Source organism: Panulirus ornatus, chromosome 55, assembly GCF_036320965.1.
Source record: "Panulirus ornatus isolate Po-2019 chromosome 55, ASM3632096v1, whole genome shotgun sequence".
NCBI classification, from domain to species: Eukaryota; Metazoa; Arthropoda; class Malacostraca; order Decapoda; family Palinuridae; genus Panulirus; species Panulirus ornatus.
This window is the reverse complement of record NC_092278.1, coordinates 25,720,827-25,745,326: the sequence shown is the minus strand read 5'-3', so window position 1 is coordinate 25,745,326 and position 24,500 is coordinate 25,720,827. Positions and strand designations below refer to the sequence as shown.

At 39.7% G+C, this 24,500-nt stretch overlaps 1 protein-coding gene across 3 annotated transcripts in view; it reads left to right on the top strand.

Annotated features, from left to right (window-relative positions):
- LOC139765610 (zinc finger protein 131-like) overlaps positions 1 to 24,500 on the top strand; it is a 178,165-nt gene that overhangs the window by 146,640 nt on the left and 7,025 nt on the right. For 2 of the 3 annotated variants that reach the window (XM_071693262.1, XM_071693263.1), the window contains exon 5: positions 1,274 to 23,774. The exons of the other annotated variant lie outside the window; for it this stretch is intronic. In XM_071693262.1, coding sequence (XP_071549363.1) covers positions 1,274 to 1,639 — 366 coding nt within the window. In that variant the 3' untranslated portion in view covers positions 1,640 to 23,774. Of the gene's footprint in view, positions 1 to 1,273; positions 23,775 to 24,500 lie in introns of those variants that run through there. 3 annotated transcript variants of the gene reach the window in all.

The window sequence follows — 24,500 nt, the reverse complement described above, 5'->3', positions numbered from 1 at the left end:
ATTTGTGTGATGTTTAGTTTTTGAGGCAGAAAAAATGTTATGATGATAGTTAGAATTACCATAAAATCAAATTTGTCTTAGAAACTTTACTTTTCAGAGATACCAAAGTCTGCTGCTAAGAAATTAGGAGTCCTATTCAAATGTCAAGAATTCTCTTGTTTGCAGTTGCTGCAATTATATACAAAGGATTGATTTATCCTCATATGGAATACTGCTTTCACGGAGACACTTGAACAGTAGATACTTACTTGATGTATAAGACTATGGCAATCTGGCTTATAAGCCCTCCTAGTATGACTTTAAAATTTGATCCATGTGTCACATACTGACTTTCTCATGTATAGATATTACTTTGAGCTCAGAGAGGTGATTGCTAGTGTGGCCCTGGCATGAGCCATACCACTTAATATTCAAACTATTACATCACTTGATTACTATGTGGCTCTTTACAGTGCAAAGCTGTACATTTGTGATGTCAATTTCCTGCCTTACCATGATATTTTTTGGATCTCCTTTACTGTCTTTCCTAACATTCAGGAACTAATCCTTTTAAAAAGGCAGGTTCCCACTTTTTCCAAAAAAAAAATTAATTATTTTTCCTATTCCATTATTACCTGTTTCTTTAGTCCTTTAAGAAAAAAACAATTTTAGGCCAAATTTCATTAAGGCCCATTTCCATGATTGAGGCTTTTAACAGAAAAAAGAGATAAAAGAAGTTTGAGCCAGCATACTTAAATGTGCCTGGTCCCATAAGTGTATTCACTTAACCCACATAGGGAATGTAGGAAATGTCACAAGTGAATACAGCAATGTTAGCACTTTTATAGTGTAACTTGAATTCCCCACTTCTTATGTAGGGAAACTACTTCGAGTTTTCTTTGAGTTGTAGAAGTTTAGTTGTTATCTCGGTATTCTTATGAATAATGTTAGAAGAAATTGCTTATTTGAGTTTTGAAAGTGCATAGAATATTCATGGGAAAGATATTCTGTAGAATTAAGAAAGGGCTTCAGATGCTCGTGATAACTTAGCCTCATATGACCAAAGATTTCCGAAATATAAACTTTCACATCAAAAGGTTAGCTTCATTCATTTTTCACACCTTCCTTGAAAGAGTTTAGTAAATTATATACTGGATTTTATAACTGTTCATCTTACTGATCTGTATAGGCATATTATGGAAATTACATAGATAATCTGTATAGGAAGAGGGAAATTCATTAGATCTACTAGAAGTGCCAGACGTTTTCTGACAGTTTGCTGTTCTCATTCTAGGGGTCAAACGGAGGGCCGGGGGGCTTCTTCCCACGGGAGGCCGTCGCACAACACCATTGCCCGTACTGTCCTCAGTCCTTCATGTTCCAATCCATCCTCAAGCGCCATCTTCGGACCCATACCGGAGAGAAGCCGTATGAGTGCCCCAACTGTGACTATCGCTCGGCTTATAAATACCATGTAGCCAGGCACATGAAGTTACATGCCCCTCAACCACCACGTACAGAAGGATCATTAATTTTGCCTACCCATTCTGAAGGTTCAGTCACCATGTCCTGCTCACACAATCCAAGTATTATACAAGTAGCAATGATAGGGTCGGCTGAAGTGGGGCCTGATGTATCAACTGTTTCACCACCTGAATGAAAGTTTGGGATTGCATTGGTAGATGTGTACAAACAGTCACTTTTAAGGGCAATATTCTAGAGAAGGGTGGATGGTTGTCCCTTTATTGTTCATTATTGCAGCTTGAGATAAGAGTGGATATGAAAATATATAGTGGACTTGATCTGGATGAATTTAAAATGGGACTTAATGCATGCTATATTGTTTAATGTATCAGACAAAAACAGTAATGCAGCTTTCTTTTTGAATGATATTCAAAGTAATGTGAATTATATTGTTGAAGGAAGTTTTTATGGTTAACAAGATTGCAAAATACTAGTCACAGTAACATTGAAATCTAAAGAGACATATAACAGCACATTGTGATGTGCAGAAACCACTGGATATGCTAACCTGAATTTGGAGTCAGTAAAAAAAATGATTCTAGAATTATTTGCATTCACTTTAAGAATTATTTGTGTAAATAAGAAATTTTATAAATCGATAAGGAGTGTGAAACAGGAGTGAGACAGAAATTTACTCCTCCAGTCCAGGGCACAATTGTGTAATAGTTCATAGTAGGAAGGAGCCCAAAGAGACAAAGCACAGAATGACTATAGGAACTTCACTATACAGTTTAGGGTTGGCAATTGTATGCTTCATTTTCTTAAATTATCCTGAATTATCCTAAACATGTTAATGAAGTTGGCACTTTATGTATTTTGCATTCAGTATTCTTTTGATGTGATTGGTTCAGTATCATTTTATCAATCTGTTGAGACTGATATCCATTTTGATTGTTTCTGATAAAAGAATTATGGTGTAAAAGTTGACAGATTGAGTATCATTTGTATTAACTTATTGAGACTAACATCCATTTTGTTTATTTTTGGTACAAACAGTTATGATTTAAGAGGGAGGTTTAAATTTTTGTGGATTTTAAATCAGTCAAGACAAAAGACATCAAGATTTTCATATTGGCCTACCTGTGAAAGCAAGAAATACATATCAGGTGAACTAGAAAAGTGTATGTGAATTAATGTTAGATGCTGGAAGATAAGGAATGATCAGTTTGAGAAAGTGCAAAATCACAAGATGGAGAGGATCTGATGATTCCTCATGGTAGCCATTCTCTAAAAACCTTATGCATGCAACTTGAATTCTTATTTTTGATGAAACAGTGTATTATTACTGTGCAAATAACTAATATATATATAGAATATATAAAGTGCACAGGAAGCCTTCCACATCCTCCAGGCAGGAGCACAGGTCATTAAGTTTAGTGATATGTGTATGTCTTTGTGGGGTAAGCACAGGGCATTTAAGAAGTGTTCTGTATCCCCAGTGTGTTAAGTTCCATCTTGGGCATGGCAGGTCTTATGATATATATAATGAAGCTGTCTTTGTAATGCTGGAGAGATGAAAGGTGTTCAGAACACAAATGATACCATGCAATTTGTCCATGTCAGAGGAGCTTAGTTTCGGATATGTGTGGAGAAATGGAAATTAAGATTTGTTTGAGAGGGCAGTTGTTTAGTTCTTGTCTTGTTGTATTAGTAAGTATGTTTTTTATAGTTGTTTATTTAAGGGAGAGGGATCTATAAGTATTGAAATGTGAGGCTGGACTCAGTTTTTTATTTCTGCTTTGGAGTTGATGGTTGGTTATGGAGTGGTTGGGATGAGAGGAGTCTGAGTGCCAAGAGTTGTCTTTGGAAGATTTTTGTTTCCTTATACACGTTTTAATTGTTTGTGGCTGCTAAGCAGCTACTCTATGTTCTGAAAGTCCAGTTTCGTGTGGTTTGCAGCTATGTTATATTTACTTTGTACAGAGTCAATGACTAGGCAAGGGAAGTGTAGTCTAGTGGAGTAGATGACTTGTTTGTAGAAGATATTTAAGGATTCTACTTCTTGTCCAAATCTGGTACTAATAAGTGTTCTGGGGATATTTATTTTGTTTATGGCCTTTGTGTTGATGTTTGTGGTGTGGGGATTGAATTTCAGGTGAGACACTCTGGATGAGAACTAGACAAGTGACAAGTGGTTATAAGTTTGTTTATTATACCAGTATGATCATTGAACTTCCCTCTCTCTGAGACATCTAGTTCTGGGAAAAATAGTACAGTTAACTTTCCCACCAAAAAGAAGTGTAATTTCACCTCATTGCTTAGGTAGATTACAATGCTGTGACTCATTTTAGTACCATGAAATATCCACTTCTCCTCCCACCAACATCATCACTCTGACTATCTTATTTCTTTTTTATATGCTTTTACTGGAGTAAGATTTTGATTTGCTCATTTTATTAATGTACTCAAAATTACAACTAAAGAATTTACCATATGCTCTCATTAAGATGTCATAAGCTAGAATTAATTAGAATACTTTTATGAGTTCAAGAGTTGTACTTATTTTAAAATTGCTAAACTTTAACTGTCTTGTATGGTATTTTACTTTTCTTACTTGTCACATTCTAAGCTGAAATGCCTCATATATTTGACACATATTATGTCCAGTATAGTTTGAGTTTTGGCAGGTGGAAGTGGTTGACGCTTCAGGATGACAGTATGGTGTAGGATGGATTTAGTCTCAAGTTAAAGCTGTGATGGTAGACTTTTGTAGTGATGCAAACATTCTGTCTTGGTTAAGTCTGTGTTCTGAATGTATTACACACCCCATAACACATAGAAACTAGCTCAAACAAAACCACTCACATTTAACAAAAGTCAGAGAGACAAATCCAAACTCAGTTGAATGCCATCACTAGCCTAATCGTAGAAGAATAACTTGTTGTCAGACACGCCTTCCTCAAAACAGTGAAGAAAAAAGAAAACAGCTTGCGACTCTGGCACAAGGTTATCCCCCACCTTTTCCAATGAAATCCTTTATCCCAAAGAACAAAAAACATATTCATGAGACACCACTAAAAAGTCAGCCACAAACTGGCCTTACACCTAAACTGGAAAGTCATAAAAAGCATACTCAAAATTAATCCAGAAACAATCTGCCCATCTACCTTTCGCTCCCACTGGTACAAGAATTCACCTGAGACATGCCCTGACATGATATCAGACTATCACATAAAACTTTTGGCCCAGTTAAAATGCAGGACTTAAAGATATCTTCAACCACTCCTGTCTACACAAGAAAATCACCAACATCTGGGGGATCAGTATTATTTGCCAAGATAATGCCAATCCTTCCACATCACCAGACTTACCTGAGATAGCTCCCAAATTGTTAAATTGTGTCATCTATTCCATTCTTTTATCCCCCATATCTATAACACAGTTTAGTACACTTTGTTCTCTCATTCTATAGGGTTTGGTGGTATGGAAGGAGAGAATCATTGGGTCCCATAATGGAATAATGAAGGGTAGAGGTGTGAGTATGAAAGTGAAGAAAGGATTAAGGGACAGCATAGTCCTCCCGACCCTGACATATACAACCAAAACATGGACATGGGATAAGTCACAGAGGTCAAGCATCTAGGCTATAGAAATTAGCTATTTGAGAGGAGCATCTGGTATGACTTAATGGAATGAATGAATAAATGAGGGGATGTATGAGAGATTTGGTATGGCTGGGAATGAATTGTGGAGTGGTAGAGTTGGTGAAATGTAATACTTTGAGGTGGGTTGGGCATGTGGAAATATGCAAGACTGGGAGTTTACATGGAGAGTGTATGATAGCATGATTAAAGGGAATGGTATAAGAAGTAGACTTCCTGTGACATGGGGAAATAGAATGGAAGAATATTGGAGGGAGAGAAATGGTGGAGGATTGCATGGAATGGTGTATGTGAGGGAGGCACATAAGGACAGGGATAGGTGGAGACTTTAGTTGTAGCTTCCTCCTTGATGGGAGTTCTTAAAGGAAATGGGCATCAGAGATGTAGATAGAAAGAATATTAATCCTAAAACTATCCAAACCAGCCAGGTTCCCTACCTCCTACTGGCCCATGCAACTCTCCAGTACACAATAAGGCTTCAGACCCATCCACTCCACTACCACTCTACACGCTGACATAAGATTTCCTAGATGCCTTCAGCCAACAACAACCTAGCAGCATTATACATCAACAAAGTGTTTGACACTGTTGTACAACATTCTCATACAAAAGATAATTGACAGAACCATCCACAACAATGACAAAAAGAATTGCTGGCCAGTAGCATAACTGGTTTTTCATGGAAGGTTCTTCCACAATTGCTTCTCCTGTAAAGTGCTCAAGTTACAGTGGATTATCTCAGGGAGCAGTTCTTTCTCCAACCCTTCTCAGTCTCTGCCTACATGACCTCACTGCCAGACATCACAGTAACAGCAACAAACATGCAGCAATGCATTACACAGTTGGAACAGTGGCTCACCACAAAATTTTCAGTTATTTTTAAATGCTGACACACATGAATCCAGCTCACACTATCCAGCCACCAAGAATAGACAATCACCTCACTGAACAAAACACCATCCATTCTAGACATCATATATGAAACACTCATGACAAAAAAAATCCCTTCCCATCTTCTACAAACATTTCATCTTCTTCACTCTGAGCTATGCCTCACCTGCCTTGTCTTCACCACATCCACCACATCAAAAGCAAATAGAACAAAGCCATAAGCCTCACAAAATAGAGCAGTCAGAGCAATCAGTGGCTACTTGGCAACCACAAATATTCAACACTTATATTGTGAAAGAAAGATCCTCCTAATACAGTACCACCTAAACATGTTCAGCACTGTTTTTTGCACCAGCATTATATAGCCCCAACCAAACCACTCTTAAAACTGCCCACCAAACCCAAAGCAGAAATATAAAGAACAAAAGTTCACCCCTACTGCACTCTTCAGAAACCTCTACTCATAGATACCCCAACCTCCACCACATATAACACTGACAAAATACATACATGCTAAAATGCCTTAACAAGCAGTAATCAGCCACCCTCCCAACTCAGTTTTAAAAACCACCCCATGAGACAGACATACATCCACCTAAAACCTTACTCCCTAGACAAAGATAGATCACACTTTCCTGTCTATGCTCTGGACATCACCCATCCCCACATTACTACAAACACAAATTCAACACATTCCAGTACTCTTCATGCCCATGATTCAACAACAACAACAATAAAAACACTGAACACTAACTGCTCAGGTGCCCCTCATCCTCCTTTATGACCTATGGTCCCATCCAGTGGATGAGGCCAGTTTCTTGATTGCTGTGGGAGTTCCATAAGAATAGAAGGGACTCCTGGGGTGAGAAGTCCTATAACTAAGTATACCTTCCATCACCTCCTACAGTCTACAAAAGGTACTATGTGCAGACAATTTTACAGTCACATCACAGCACCTTAACGCTATGCAGTCAGCATCAGTCATGCAACACTGCATCACATAATTGCAGTAACAGCTCACCAAAAACAGAATGTGGGCATCTTCACAGAAATCTTCAGTCACTCTTTTAACCTCAGACAGACACATATACAACCTGCAACCTCCTGTCACCTGATTGGCTAAAAGCCTCTACTCAACATAACTCCAACTCCTCTATGCATCACATATAACACACACACACACATACACACACACACGCACACACACACGTTCACTTTCCACACCTGTGGCATTCACTTTCCACACCACAAACATCAGCACAAATCCCCCCCAAAAAAAGAATCAAGCCTCCTCAGAACATGTTGGTACCAGATTTGGATGAGAATAATAATCCCTATTTATCTGTTCCACCCTGAATTGTGCCTCACCTGTTTTGTCACTCACCCTGACTAAAGCAAATATAATAAAGCTATAAACCACACAGAACGGAGCACTAAGAACAATTAGTGGCTGCTTATCAATTGCAAGATCTCATCAACCACCCAGTGAATCAGAGATTTTCTCAGTACAATCTCACCTCATTATGTTGGGCACTAACTTCTTTGTAACAGCAGTAACAGCACTGGACTCCTTTTCATCCAAACTACTCCATAACCAACCAAAAGCCTACAAGTAGAAATTAAAAATTGGCCCTTGCCTTATGCTTCAGAAACCTATACTCAGATCCTCTCTCATCCAAAACAAAAAAAAATGAAGCATATACATGCTGAAATAACCCAACAAGCACTCAACAATACCCCTCCAAACCAAGTCTTAAAATGCCCTCTTGCCAGACACACCCATGAGAAACTCCACTTCCCATACATTTAACTAGTATCTTCTCCCATTTGCTTTCTCGACACCACCCATTGCTCATACATTACAAACACTTTTACATCATATCATAAGACTCCTCATGCCCACTGTGATCTTATGACAATGTAGACAGTGATAAGTTATTACTCAGTTGCCCTGCACTCTTCCACATTCACACACTCACGTCCTTGCACATTATGAACAGTGGTCTTGCCCGGTGAGTGTGGCTGGCTTTCAGAGCACTGCAGGAACCTCATAGAAAGGACTGTTAGGGCAAGAAGATAGGAGAAAGGATACCAGTATTTATACCTTTTTTATGCCAGCCCACCTTTACCACCTAAGTGAGGAATTGTCAGCAATAGATGATATAGCTTTTGCGTAATGATGATGTTGCTAGGAGTTTTGTTTCTTCAAATGCAGTATAGCACATTCCAAGTTTGCTTTCATCATACTTGAAATAATTGAAAGATATTTTAGCTTTTTTCCATCACAAGCATTGTTAATGAAAAACCCTCAAAAGGAAAAATGGGCTCAGTTGAACCAGGAGAAGAATTCACTGGTATAAGTACATAGGATTGTATAGACTTGAGGGTGTATCACAGCTTGATCTCTTTTATCTGTCTCAGAATTATCTGTTTCCTCAACTATTCATCTGTAGTTTGATTTGAAGATAATATGTTTAAATACAATTTGAAAACATAATCTATAGAATTCTACAAATCCTCCAAAATCAAATTCAGAATCACACTGCTTTCATCAAACAGGTTGATTCTTAATATTCATGGTAAAACCAAAAACTTTTGATTAAGATATATCTATAGTGAGACCTGAAAGACAATGTGAACAAATTTCTTCCTGCACTCTGTTATATAAATGTTCTCAGTGAATTATTGATTTGTATGTTCTTTATATCTTCAAAAGTTTATGCTAGGATGATTTTGATGTTTTTTATGAAATAATTTACTTTTTTCAACTATTATGACACACCCACTGAATGTTTCTTGCTGGAACGTAGTAGTCAGAGGACATCTATCAGGCAAGCAGAAACTGTGTTCTGTTAAGATTAAAAATATTTTGTATCACATATCTTTATTTCATATATCATCAACTTTTATTTACATCTGTGAGGTATGGAGACACCTCATTTACCATCACAGGTCCTGAACATATAGCAAGAATGGGTTACTTATATGCACAAATGATTGAATTCAAACTCCATGTGTATGCATACTGTGTAGCAAAAGAAAATTAAAGGAAATATGTGGGTACTACAAGAGGAAGTTAGATGAGTTTTATATTATTGAACAGTTTAGTAAGACTGTATTGTGGTTACTCTTGCATAAACATTTTCCCCATAATCTGATTTACATGAGAGCTGATGTATGTATTACCTGCAGCTGAAGAAGAATTTATTTATGTTACTAATGCAGAAGGTCAAAATGCTAAGTTTAATTCTGCCACTGCAGTCACTTCTTTTATGTTAACTGAGATGGCATGGGCAACTGAGTGTCAATGTGTCTCTTAGACGGTTTTCAGTTGTAGACTTCAAATGTCAAATAGAGGTAAGTTTAAATGGAGAAAAACTGGAGGAAGTGAAGTGTTTTAGATATCTGGGAGTGGATTTGGCAGCGGATGGAACCAGTAAGAAGCAGAAGTGAATCATAGGGTGGGGGAGGGGGCGAAAGTTCTGGAAGCATTGAAAAATGTGTGGAAGTTGAGAAAGGTATCTTGGAAAGCAAAAATGGGTATGTTTGAAGGAATAGTGGTTCCAACAATGTTATATGGTTGCGAGGCGTGGGCTATAGATAGAATTGTGGGGAGGAGGGTGGAGGTGCTGGAAATGAGATGTTTAAGGACAATGTGGTGTGAAGTGGTTTGATCGAGTAAGTAATGAAAGGGTAAGAGAGATGTGTGGTGGTAAAAAGAGTGGGGTTGAGAGAGCAGAAATGGTTTGGTCACATGGAGAGAATGAGTGAGGAAAGATTGACCAAGAGGATATATGTGTCAGAGATGGAGGGAACGAGAAGTGGGAGACCAAATTGGAGGAGGAAAGATGGAGTGAAAAAGATTTTGAGTGATCAGGGCCTGAACATGCAGAGGGTGAAAGGAGGGCAAGGAATAGAGTGAATTGGATCGATGTGGTATACCGGGGTTGACGTGCTGTCAGTGGATTGAATCAGGGCATGTGAAGCGTCTGGGGTAAACCATGGAAAGTTGTGTGGGGCCTGGGTGTGGAAAGGGAGCTGTGGTTTCGGGCATTATTGCATGACAGCTAGAGACTGAGTGTGAAAGAATGGGGCCTTTGTTGTCTTTTCCTAGCGCTACCTCACACACATGAGGGGGGAGGGGGATGGTATTCCATGTGTGGCGAGGTGGCAATGGGAATGAATAAAGGCAGACAGTGTGAATTGTGTGCATGGGTATATATGTATGTGTCTGTGTGTGTATATATATGTGTACATCGAGATGTATAGGTATGTATATTTGCGTGTGTGGATGTGTATGTATATACATGTGTATGGGGGGGGTTGGGCCATTTCTTTCGTCTGTTTCCTTGCGCTACTTCAAAAACGTGGGAGACAGCGAAAAAGCAAAATAAATAAATAAATATAAAATAAATAAATATATGTACAGAGCATCAGATTGGGGAAGAGCAGTGTGGTTTCAGAAGTGGTAGAGGATGTGTGGATCAGGTGTTTGCTTTGAAGAATGTATGTGAGAATACTTAGAAAAGCAAATGGATTTGTATGTAGCATTTATGGATCTGGAGAAGGCATATGATAGAGTTGATAGAGATGCTCAGTGGAAAGTATTAAGAATATATGGTGTGGGAGGCAAGTTGTTAGAAGCCGTGAAAAGTTTTTATCGAGGATGTAAGGCATGTGTACGTGTAGGAAGAGAGGAAAGTGATTGGTTCTCAGTGAATGTAGGTTTGCGGCAGGGGTGTATGATGTCTCCATGGTTGTTTAATTTGTTTATGGATGGGGTTGTTAGGGAGGTGAATGCAAGAGTTTTGGAAAGAGGGGCAAGTATGAAGTCTGTTGGGGATGAGAGAGCTTGGGAAGTGAGTCAGTTGTTGTTCGCTGATGATACAGCGCTGGTGGCTGATTCATGTGAGAAACTGCAGAAGCTGGTGACTGAGTTTGGTAAAGTGTGTGAAAGAAGAAAGTTAAGAGTAAATGTGAATAAGAGCAAGGTTATTAGGCACAGTAGGGTTGAGGGTCAAGTCAATTGGGAGGTAAGTTTGAATGGAGAAAAACTGGAGGAAGTAAAGTGTTTTAGATATCTGGGAGTGGATCTGGCAGCGGATGGAACCATGGAAGCAGAAGTGGATCATAGGGTGGGGGAGGGGGCGAAAATTCTGGGAGCCTTGAAGAATGTGTGGAAGTCGAGAACATTATCTCGGAAAGCAAAAATGGGTATGTTTGAAGGAATAGTGGTTCCAACAATGTTGTATGGTTGTGAGGCGTGGGCTATGGATAGAGTTGTGCGCAGGAGGATGGATGTGCTGGAAATGAGATGTTTGAGGACAATGTGTGGTGTGAGGTGGTTTGATCGAGTAAGTAACGTAAGGGTAAGAGAGATGTGTGGAAATAAAAAGAGCGTGGTTGAGAGAGCAGAAGAGGGTGTTTTGAAATGGTTTGGGCACATGGAGAGAATGAGTGAGGAAAGATTGACCGAGAGGATATATGTGTCGGAGGTGGAGGGAACGAGGAGAAGTGGGAGACCAAATTGGAGGTGGAAAGATGGAGTGAAAAAGATTTTGTGTGATCGGGGACTGAACATGCAGGAGGGTGAAAGGAGGGCAAGGAATAGAGTGAATTGGATCAATGTGGTATACCGGGGTTGACGTGCTGTCAGTGGGTTGAATCAGGGCATGTGAAGCATCTGGGGTAAACCATGGAAAGCTGTGTAGGTATGTATATTTGCGTGTGTGGACGTATGTATATACATGTGTATGGGGGTGGGTTGGGCCATTTCTTTCGTCTGTTTCCTTGCGCTACCTCGCAAACGCGGGAGACAGCGACAAAGTATAATAATAATAATATATATATATATATATATATATATATATATATATATATATATATATATTCCCTGGGGATAGGGGAGAAAGAATACTTCCCACGTATTCCCTGCATGTCGTAGAAGGCGACTAAAAGGGAAGGGAGCGGGGGGCTGGAAATCCTCCCCTCTCAGTTTTTTTTAATTTTCCAAAAGAAAGAACAGAGAAGGGGGCCAGGTGAGGATATTCCCTCAAAGGACCAGTCCTCTGTTCTTAATGCTACCTTGCTAATGCGGGAAATGGCGAATAGTGTGAATAAATAATAAATAAATATATATATATTATTCTGAACAGTAGGCATTTGGTAATTACTGGGTGCTACATTTGCACAGTATAAGAAAGAAGTTGTATGATCATGGTTTACAATCAGATGAACATTCTCTGTTATATAATTTTTAAACTATTGTATACTCTCAGTATCACAATTTTAGCACATAGCTTATTCTGTTCATTCCCTACACTGATACTGTAAAAGTATTGTATAGTCTTGTATGTTTGAAAATATATATTCAAGAGCAGTGCTTAGGGAGATCTTGTATGGTCAGTTTGCTTTGAAGATGAGACATAATATTGAATATCAGTTAAAAAGTAGGTTTTTATGTTTTAAGTGTAATTCTTTTTGTTATTTGTTTATAGGCTGTTATATCATAACCTGTCTTTTCAGATTCTTTTAGTCTTAATTTGACATATATTAATCCAACTTATCTCATACTATTTTGTAAGAATGATATCTGTTTACCTTTCTATCATCATCACTGAAATCCCAGTCTCAGCTACATCACGTGCACATATTTTCAACTCATGGCCAGTTTGTTTAATTGAAAGATAGGCTTTCACACTTTCAACAGTGATTGTTACTTTTTCACTCTATGCAGCAAATAAATTCTTCAAACGAGAAAAACATTTTCTGTCATACCAACTCCATACACCAACTATTTGCAATGCATCCCCTGTCAATACTTTATCATCTTGACCTGAAATATCTGTTGACGTAATCATTTGTCTCATTACATTTATCCATCTCTTCTGCATTTTACCTCTTCTTGTACCTTCTAATATACTGCTGTACATCTTCCAGTAAGTTCTGTATGCCTTAGCATCCTAAATGATTTTCACTCATGTACTTTTCTACTGACTTCTCATCACATAACCTCACATCATCCTCCTTCATTTTATTGATATACCTAATTCAACTTATACTATGTAAGTTATCCATCACTGCTCCTATCTTTTTATTGTTTTGACATATAACCACTTGAGTATAGACTAGGTTTCACAGCCATTCATCAGTGTTGTGACAATTACTCTCGTGCAAGCTTTTTGCACATTCTACACTCAAATTTTCCCCATTTACCCAAGGGCTCTCATTGCACCTCCACTTTTCTCCTTGCATGACTCTGCTCTTGTCATGAACTTTCCCTCTAACATCCATACTAATCTTACTCCCAAATATTTAAACTCATCCACAACTTTCATTTGTTTGCCATACATACTGACCTTACAAATTATATTGTGAAATACACTGTTCATGTACATGTTACATGTTTGACATTCTTGGAAATTATTTTGATGATATAATGCACTTGTACTCTTATTTTTATAGATAACTCAAGGAGTGCAACTCATGCCGTTTAGGAGAGAATCTGATTGTGAGTCTTTTTGTTGATGATGTGGTTTTGTCCAATATGGGATAGTTACTTCAAGAGGATGGGGAGAAAGAATACTTCCCACGCATTCCTCACGTGTCGTAGAAAGCGACTAAAGGGAACGGGAGCAAGGGGCTGGAAACCCTCCCCTCCTTGTATTTTAACTTTCTAAAGGGGGAAACAGAGTGAGTCATGTGGGGAGTGCTCATCCTCCTCAAAAGCTCAGATTGGGATGTCTAAATGTGTGTGGATGTAACCAAGATGAGAAAAAAGGAGAGATAGGTAATATGTTTGAGTAAAGGAACCTGGATGTTTTGGCTCTGAGTGAAACGAAGCTCAAGGGTAAAGGGGAAGAGTGGTTTGGGAATTCCTTGGGAGTAAAATCAGGGGTTAGTGAGAGGACATGAGCAAGGGAAGGAGTAGCACTACTCCTGAAATAGGAGTGGTGGGAGTATGTGATAGAGTGTAAGAAAATAAACTCTAGATTGTTATGGGTAGAACTGAAAGTTGATGGAGAGAGATGGGTGATTATTGGTGCATATGCACCTGGGCATGAGAAGAAAGATCATGAGAGGCAAGTGTTTTGGGAGCAGCTGAATGAGTGTGTTAGTAGTTTTGATGCACGAGACCAGGTTATAATGATAGGTGATTTGAATGCAAAGGTGAGTAATGTGGCAGTTGAGGGAATAATTGGTGTACATGGGGTGTTCAGTGTTGTAAATGGAAATGGTGAAGAGCTTGTAGATTTATGTGCTGAAAAAGGACTGGTGATTGGAAATACCTGGTTTAGAAAGAGATATACATAAGTATACGTATGTAAATAGGAGAGATGGTCAGATGGCCAGAGAGCGTTATTGGATTACGTGTTAACTGATAAGCACGCGAAAGAGAGACTTTTGGATGTTAATATGCTGAGAGGTGCAACTGGAGGATGTCTGATCATTATCTTGTGGAGGCGAAGGTGAAGATTTGTAGAGGTTTTCAGAAAAGAAGAGAGAATGTTGGGGTGAAAAGAGTGGTAAGAGTAAGTGAGCTTGGGAAGGAGACTTGTGTGAGGAAGTACCAGGAGAGACTGAGTACAGAATGGAAAAAGCAAGAACAAAGGATGTAAGGGAAGCGGGGGAGGAATGGGATGTATTTAGGGAAGCAGTGATGGCTTGTGCAAAAGATGCTTGTGGAATGAGAAGTGTGGGAGGTGGGCAGATTAGAATGGGTTGTGAGTGGTGGGATGAAGAAATGAGATTATTAGTGAAATAGAAGAGAGAGGCATTTGGACAATTTTTGCAGGAAAATAATGCAAATGAGTGGGAGATGTATAAAAGAAAGAGGCAGGAGGTCAAGAGAAAGGTGCAAGAGATGAAAAAGAAGGCAAATGAGAGTTGGGGTGAGAGAGTATCATTAAATTTTGGGGAGAATAGAAAGATGTTCTAGAAGGAGGTAAATAAAGTGCGTAAGACAAGGGAACAAATGGGAACTTCAGTGAAGGGGGCTAATGGGGAGGTGATAACGAGTAGTGGTGATGTGGGGAGATGGAGTGAGTATTTTGAAGGTTTGTTGAATTTGTTTGATGATACAGTGGCAGATATAGGGTGTTTTGGCTGAGGTGGTGTGCAAAGTGAGAGGGTTAGGGAAAATGATTTGAAAACAGAAAAGAGGTAGTAAAAGCTTTGCGGAAGATGAAAGCCGGCAAGGCAGCAGGTTTGGATGGTATTGCAGTGGAATTTATTAAAAAAGGGGGTGACTGTATTGTTGACTGGTTGGTAAGGTTATTTAATGTATGTATGACTCATGGTGAGGTGCCTAAGGATTGGCAGAATGCTTGCATAGTGCCATTGTACAAAGGCAAAGGGGATAAAAATGAGTGCTCAAATTACAGAGGTATAAGTTTGTTGAGTATTCCTGGGAAATTATATGGGAGGGTATTGATTGAGAGGGTGAAGGCATGTACAGAGCATCAGATTGGGGAAGAGCAGTGTGGTCTCAGAAGTGGTAGAGGATGTGTGGATCAGGTGTTTGCTTTGAAGAATGTATGTGAGAAATACTTAGAAAAGCAAATGGATTTGTATGTAGCATTTATGGATCTGGAGAAGGCATATGATAGAGGTGATAGAGATGCTCTGTGGAAGGTATTAAGAATATATGGTGTGGGAGGCAAGTTGTTAGAAGCAGTGAAAAGTTTTTATCGAGGATGTAAGGCATGTGTACGTGTAGGAAGAGAGGAAAGTGATTGGTTCTCAGTGATTGTAGGTTTGCGGCAGGGGTGTGTGTTTCCATGGTTGTTTAATTTGTTTATGGATGGGGTTGTTAGGGAGGTGAATGCAAGAGTGTTGGAAAGAGGGGCAAGTGTGCAGTCAGTCGTGGATGAGAGAGCTTGGGAAGTGAGTCAGTTGTTGTTCGCTGATGATACACCACTGGTGGCTGATTCATGTGAGAAACTGCAGAAGCTGGTGACTGAGTTTGTTAAAGTGTGTGAAGAAAGCTGAGAGTAAATGTGAATAAGAGCAAGGTTATTAGGTACAGTAGGGTTGAGGGACAAGTCAATTGGGAGGTAAGTTTGAATGGAGAAAAATTGGAGGAAGTGAAGTGTTTTAGATATCTGGGAGTGAATTTGGCAGCGGATGGAACCATGGAAGCAGAAGTGAATCATAGGGTGGGGGAGGGGGCGAAAATTCTGGGAGCCTTGAAGAATGTGTGGAAGTCAAGAACAAAAATAGGTATGTTTGAAGGAATAGTGGTTCCAACAATGTTATATGGTTGCAAGGCATGGGCTGTGGATAGAGTTGTGCGGAGGAGGGTGAATGTGCTGGAAATGAGATGTTTGAGGACAATATGTGGTGTGAGGTGGTTTGATCAAGTAAGTAATAATAGGGTAAGAGAGATGTGTGGTAATAAAAAGAGTGTGGTTGAGAGAGCAGAAGAGGGTGTTTTGAAATGGTTTGGTCACACGGAGAGAATGAGTGAGGAAAGATTGACCAAGAGGATATATGTGTCAGAGGTAGAAGGAACGAGGAGAAGTGGAAGACCAAATTGGAGATGGAAAGATGGAGTGAAAAAGATTTTGAGTGATCGGGGCCTGAACATGCAGGAGGGTGAAAGGCTTGTGAGGAATAGAGTGAATTGGAACGATGTGGTATACTGGGGTTGACGTGCTGTCAGTGGATTGAACCAGTGCATGTGAAGTGTCTGGGGTAAACCATGGTAAGTTGTGTGGGGCCTGGATGTGGAAAGAGAGCTGTGGTTTCGGTGCATTATTACATGACAACTAGAGACTGAGTGTGAACGAATGTGGCCTTTGTTGTCTTTCCCTAGCGCTACCTCGTGCACATGAGGGGGGAGAAGTTTGTTCTTTCATGTGCGCATGCTGGCGATGGGACTGAATAAAGGCAGACAGTATGAATTATGTACATGTGTATATATGTATATGTCTGTGTGTGTATATATATATATGTATACGTTAAGATGTATAGGTATGTATATTTGCATGTGTGGACGTGTATGTATATACATGTGTATGTGGGTGGGTTGGGCCATTCTTTCGCCTGTTTCCTTGCGCTACCTCGCTAACGCGGGAGACAGCGACAAAGCAAAATAAATAAATAAATAAATAAATACTTCAAGGAAAATTCTTACCAGATATAATTGTCCTGACACATCACATTCATCTCTGTTAACTTGCTTCATTCACAGAATCCCCTTTCCCCAAATGTTTACCTTTCAGTCTCTATCTGTCTGCCTATATCTCTGATGCCCATTCCTTCCAGGACCTCCCATCGAGGGGGTGGCCTTGGCAAATGAGTCTCCATTCATCCCTGTCCTTACATGCCTTTCTAGTGTACACTATTCAACACATTCTTCCACAATTTCTTTCCCTCCAGTGTTCTTCCAATTTGTTTCTTCATGTAACAGGTGGTCTTCCTCTTACACCAACCTTTTTAACTGTACTGCCATACACTGTCCTATCAAACTCCCCTATCTTGCATTTTTTCTACATGCCCAGACCACCCTTAGCATTTCCCACCATACCACATCTCTCATACACCCCCTCATTTCTTTCTTCATTCCATCTAGTCATGCCTCATGCTTCTCTCAAATAGTTGATTTTCACAGCCTGAATTCTTTACCTCTGAGACTCATTCCATGTCCATGTTTTGGCTGCATAGGTCAGGGTTGGGAGGACTATGCTGTCCCTTATCCTCTTTTCACTTAGGTACTTACACCCCTTCCCTTTACTATTCTATTAAAGAACTCAATGACTCTTCTACTTTGTACTGCTTTCTTCCTTATCTCTCCTTCCTTGTCACCAAATTTCCCTAAGACAACTCCTAAATACTTAATTCTCTCACCTCTTCCAGTAGTACATTTTCTTCATTCATTCTGTATAGCTTTTCAAAATCTATACTTCCACTCTGTTTCCTTTCAAATGCCATTACTTTACTTTTACTTGCATTTACCTTCAATCACCTAAACTTACACACATCATAAAACACACTTACAGCCTTCTGCAACTCCTCTTCACTTTAAGCAAACAGCACACCACCATCTGCAAACTAACATGCCACCACCCACCACACCTCACCACCACAATCCATCTATGCACCCCCTTTTCCTCGTTTTGCTTACATCTCAGTTAAGAGAGATGTAGTGAAAGCTTTGCAGAAGATGAAATCTGGCAAGGCGGCAGGTTTGGATGGTATTGCAGTAGAATTTATTAAGAAAGGGGGTGACTGTGTTGTTGATTGGTTGGTAAGGATATTCATTGCATGTATGGATCATGATGAAGTGCCTGAGGATTGGCAGAAAGCATGCATAGTGCCAGTGTACAAAGGCAAAAGGTGTAAAGGTGAGTGCTCAGACTATACAGGTATAAGTTTGTGGAGTATTCCTGGGAAATTGTATGGGAGGGTATTGATTGAGAGGGTGAAGGCATGTACAGAGCATCAGATTGGGGGAGAGCATTGTGGTTTCAGAAGTGGTAGAGGATGTGTGTGGATCAGGTGTTTGCACTGAAGAATGTGTGTGAGAAATACTTAGAAAAACAGATGGATTTGTATGAAGCATTTTTGGATCTGGAGAAGGCATATGATAGGGTTGTTAGAGATGCTTTGTGGAAGGTCTTAAGAGTTTATGGTGTCAGAGGTAAGCTGCTAGAAGCAAAGTTTTTACCAAGGATTTAAGGCACGTGTATGAGTAGGAAGAAAGGAGAGTGATTGGTTTCCATTGAAGATCGGTCTGCAGCAGGGGTGTGTGATGTGCCCATGGTTGTTTAATTTGTTTATGGATGGTATGATTAAAGAGGTGAATTTATGAGTTTTGGAGAGAGGGTCAAGTTGCAGTCTGTTGGGGGTGAGAGGGCCTGGGAAGTGTCAGTTGTTGTTTGCTGGTCATACAGCTCTGGTGGCTGATTCGAGTGAGAAATTGCAGAAGTTGGTGACTGAGTTTGGAGAAATGTGTGAAAGGAGAAATTGATAGTAAATGTGAATAGAGCAAGGTTTTCAGGTTCAGTAGGGTTGAGGGACAGGTTAGTAGGGATGTAAGTTTGGATGGAGAAGAATTGGAGGAAGTGAAGTGTTTTAGATATCTGAGAGTAGACTTAGCAGCAAATGGAATCATAGAAGCAGAAGTGAGTCACAGGGTGGGGGAGGGGGCGAAGGTTCTGAGAGCAATGAAGAATGTGTAGAAGGAGAGAATTTCATCGTGGAGAGTAAAAATGGGTATGTTTGAAGGAATAGTACTTCCAACAATATTATATAGTCGCGATGCATGGGCTGTAGATAGGGTTGTACAGAGGAGGGTGGGTGTGTTGGAAAAGAAATGTTTAAAGACAATATGTGGTGTGAGGTTTGATTGAGTAGGTAATGTAAGGGTAAGAGAGATGTGGAGAAATAAAAAGTGTGATTGAGAGAGCAGAAGAGGGTGTGCTGAAATGGTTTGGACATATGGAGAGAATGAGTGAGGAAAGATTGACAAAGAGGATATATGTGTGTCAGAGGTTGAGGGAACAAGAAGTGGGAGACCAAATTGGAGGTGGAAGGAGGGAGTGAAAAAGATTTTGAGTGATCGGGGCCTTAACATACTGGAGGGTGAGAGGCGTACAAGGAATAGAGTGAAATGGAACTGTGTGGTATACCAGGGTTGACATGCTCTCAGAGGACTGAACCAGCAGGGCATGTGAAGCATATGGGGTAAACCATGGAAAGGTCTGTAGGACCTTGATGTGGATAGGGAGCTGTGGTTTCAGTGCATTATATGTGACAGCTAGAGACAGAGTGTGAACAAATGTGGCCTTTTTTTTTTTTTTTTTTTTTTTTTTTTTTTTTTCCCAAGTGGAGACTGGAGCATCACCACACTAGATACAGCAATTTACCCAAGGAAAGTCGGAAAAAAAGTTATGTGAGTTATTCCAGTCAGCTTTGTTGAGGTGCCAGTATTTTTGCTTAGAAGGGGCTGCTCGAGAGGGAGGTGCCTGAGGATTGGCGGAATGCGTGCATAGTGCCATTGTACAAAGGCAAAGGGGATAAGAGTGAGTGCTAAAATTACAGAGGTATAAGTTTGTTGAGTATTCCTGGTAAATTATATGGGAGGGTATTGATTGAGAGGGTGAAGGCATGTACAGAATAGTGATATGATAGAGTTGATAGAGATGCTCTGTGGAAGGTATTAAGAATATATGGTGTGGGAGGCAAGTTGTTAGAAGCAGTGAAAAGTTTTTATCGAGGATGTAAGGCATGTGTACGTGTAGGAAGAGAGGAAAGTGATTGGTTCTCAGTGTGGTTCTCAGTGAATGAAGGTTTGCAGCAGGGGTGTGTGATGTCTCCATGGTTGTTTAATTTGTTTATGGATGGGGTTGTTAGGGAGGTGAATGCAAGAGTGTTGGAAAGAGGGGCAAGTATGAAGTCTGTTGTGGATGAGAGAGCTTGGGAAGTGAGACAGTTGTTCGCTGATGATACAGTGCTGGTGGCTGATTCATGTGAGAAACTGCAGAAGCTGGTGACTAAGTTTGGTAAAGTGTGTGAAAGAAGAAAGTTAAGAGTAAATGTGAATAAGAGCAAGGTTATTAGGTACAGTAGAGTTGAGAGTCAAGTCAATTGGGAGGTAAGTTTGAATGGAGAAAAACTGGAGGAAGTAAAGTGTTTTAGATATCTGGGAGTGGATCTGGCAGCGGATGGAACCATGGAAGCGGAAGTGAATCATAGGGTGGGGGAGGGGGCGAAAATCCTGGGAGCCTTGAAGAATGTGTGGAAGTCGAGAACATTATCTCGGAAAGCAAAAATGGGTATGTTTGAAGGAACAGTGGTTCCAACAATGTTGTATGGTTGCGAAGCATGGGCTATGGATAGAGTTGTGCGCAGGAGGGTGGATATGCTGGAAATGAGATGTTTGAGGACAATGTGTGGTGTGAGGTGGTTTGATCGAGTAAGTAATGTAAGGGTGAGAGAGATGTGTGGAAATAAAAAGAGCGTGGTTGAGAGAGCAGAAGAGGGTGTTTTGAAATGGTTTGGGCACATGGAGAGAATGAGTGAGGAAAGATTGATCAAGAGGATATATGTGTCGGAGGTGGAGGGAACGAGGAGAAGTGGGAGACCAAATTGGAGGTGGAAAGATGGAGTGAAAAAGATTTTGAGTGATTGGGGCATGAACATGCAGGAGGGTGAAAGGCGGGCAAGGAATAGAGTGACTTGGATCGATGTGGTATACCGGGGTTGATGTGCTGTCAGTGGATTGAATCAGGGCATGTGAAGCATCTGGGGTAAACCATGGAAAGTTGTGTGGGGCCTGGATGTGGAAAGGGAACTGTGGTTTTGCGCATTATTGCATGACAGCTGGAGACTGAGTGTGAACGAATGGGGCCTTTGTTGTCTTTTCTTAGCGCTACCTCGCAGACATGAGGGGGAGGGGGATGGTATTCCATGTGTGGCAAGGTGGCGATGGGAATGAATAAAGGCAGACAGGGTGAATTGTGTGCATGGGTATATATGTATGTGTCTGTGTGTGTATATATATGTGTACATTGAGATGTATAGGTATGTATATTTGCGTGTGTGGACGTGTATGTATATACATGTGTATGGGGGTGGGTTGGGCCATTTCTTTCGTCTGTTTCCTTGCGCTACCTCGCAAACACGGGAGACAGCAACAAAGCAAAATATATAAATAAAGATAATAAATATAATAAGAGTGTGATCAGATGAACCAATTGAGGGTAGGATTATGTATTTACAGTGGGAAGGATTAGAGGTGAAAAACAAATCCAGAATATCAGGACAGTAGTCACAGCAGTCAGGAATATGGGTAGTGTGGGAGATAATTTGCTCAAAATCATTGAAAATGGAGAGTGCACAAAGCATGGAGGAATGTTGGTGAACGTTGAAATCCCTGAGGTGGAGGATCTCAGTTTGTGGGTGAGAGAATGTCAGTCTCATGGCAGGAGTTTAGATAAGCAAAGAAAGATATAAGATTTTTAGAATTAGGAGAGCAGTAAACAAAAAGAGGAAGGGTTTGGTAGTAGGGAGACAGACCTTTAGCCACATAACCTCAAAGTTTGGGGACTCATGGTTTGTGAGGAATGCAAGAGGTGTGTTGATATTGGAATAAGCACAAACACCATCTTTGGGCCAGAATCATGAGTGGAGGTTATTGATAGATATGAAAAAGGACTAGTGAGAACATCATTAGACAACTGTGTCTCAGAGAGAAGTAAGATATTAGGAGATACTAAACAGATCGTGTTCACCTGAAAAGAGGTTTCTAGAGAGACCATGAATGGTGGTATAGAGAATAGAAAAACAGGAAGATCTAACAGAGAGGGAAAGGTCATGGGAGGAGCCGGTACTACTACTGTCAGAGCCCTCCCTCTCATTGGTAGTAGAGTCAGGCAGAAATCCCGAGATTCTTAGCACCCCATGATGCCGGGCACTAGGGGCCATAGATTTGATGGACTTTGTCATGATGATATTTATAACTGTTTGAGTGGACAGAAACTGGGGAAGAGTACCTATGTGGGAAAAAAAAAGAGTAATAGTGATAAGCAAGGTTTGAGTAGGTGTATGGTGCTTGTAAGAAGAAGGTGGTAGGACTAGCCTGGTAGTCCTATCTTGATGAGACAGAAAGCAAGGCCAGCATTTCTGACATGGAGAGTGTAAGTTGGTTCTAGGAAGGTACTACCTGCTTGCACTAAAGCCTACAAAAGTTTGAAATGAGAACAGCATTATCTCAGCAAGAGTTCATAGTGAGGTACACATGAAAAGTAAAAGACCGGAAAAATAAGATACATGCAGCTTCAAATACATATGTTAGATTTTTTACTTATGAAAGTGTGGAAATGGTCAGCCATTGCAATGCTTGAGGATCTTTCATACAAGAATATAGAGATGAATGTACTGTAGAGTTCAGAGTTCATTTCTAAAACAGAGGTGGCTAATGGTGTGGACCAGAGACTTGGATTTCTCAGAGCAAAAGGATTCCTTAAGCATCCTTTGAAGGTTCACCAGCATTTTGTGACAATTATAAAGAATCATGGAAGCCCAGCAGTTCATGATTTTTAAAAGCTCTTTAACTTGAGCTTGGATTAAAAGTTGCTACAATTTTTTTCTTTACATACACACACACACTCTCTCTCTCCTTTCGTCTCTCTGAAAGAAGAAAGAATGGATCAGGAAGATCAAAGTTCCAGAAAATATTACATGATGCTTACATGGCTCCTTGACCAAGGAAAGTATGGGAAAACACTGGTAAAGACTATTAGATATGACTTTGCCAAGTTTAGATATCTTCTAACAAACTTTTTCTAATGCTTTACCATTATTTTATAGTTGGAAAGACAAATCTGAGGAGCTAATGCATTCTTTACTCAGACTCAACTATGCTTTTATTCCTAAAAGTGGTGTAGTATTATACATTAGTGAATGAAGCTGCCTCTGTACTAATTCTTTTATTATATATTTCAGGGGGTAAATACTATGAAGTAAAAAAGTGGGTGTCAGTGCAAACTCATCAATTTTTAAGAACAGTCTACTTTTTGTATATATAGTCCTGTTATCAACTTAAGGTTTCTGTAGTAATTTATAATTGAACTAACTTACCAAGACAGCCTGCTGCCTATAATTGTGAAGCAGAAGAAAAGCTGAATCAATCCAATATGTTATATAATCTTTGTTTGTCATTATTTTCTAAATTAGTTATGTAGCTTAAAGTTTATCTGTGGTGTAGGAGAAATACGTGAAATTATGTATAATCATGTAAGTAAAATGTAAATAAAGGCTATTCTAACTACACTTCCATGTTTAGTAAGTCCAATGAGAATTTTTATTAAACTAAATTTTCATCTTTAGAGGGAAGAACATGTGAAAATGTATGTAAATGGTATGTACTTAGAGATGAACCAGTAATGTGTGTGTGAGAGGGATGGATCTGTAGATACACGGGAAGAAAGTTTATTATTGGAGAAACCTATGGAGATGTGTGTGAGTTTTATATCAAGGGAACAACATGCTTATGTTAGAGTAGCATATCGAGGGAGGAACCTGGAAAGATGTGTGTGTGAAGAAAGCATTGAAAGATGAAAGCCCATAGAAAAGAAATACAGTAGACAGATGGTTGAGATGTGTTGTGACTGCTTCTGTAACATAATGGCAATATGCAGGATGCAGAAATGTTCACCAAATTTTTTGTGTTGTAGGAACCTCAGCACTGAATGATATGGAAGTAGTGCTAGTCAAAATGGATGATGATGATTTTGTAAGAGGCTCTGAATCTAGGAATAGCATGCATGGTAGAGGTAGAGAGAGGCATAAATGATTATGTGAATTGGTATATTCCCCACCTTGTTTAGAATACTTAGAACAAATAAAAGTTTGATTTACAGATAGTCTAAGGAAGAACATCATGTGAAAAGGCTAACTGCATAATACTTTAAAAATACTTGAGGAACTCTCTTCCCCCTCATCTCTTTCCCAATAACTATGACCTGGCACATTTCAAAAGACAGGGTTTCACTTTCT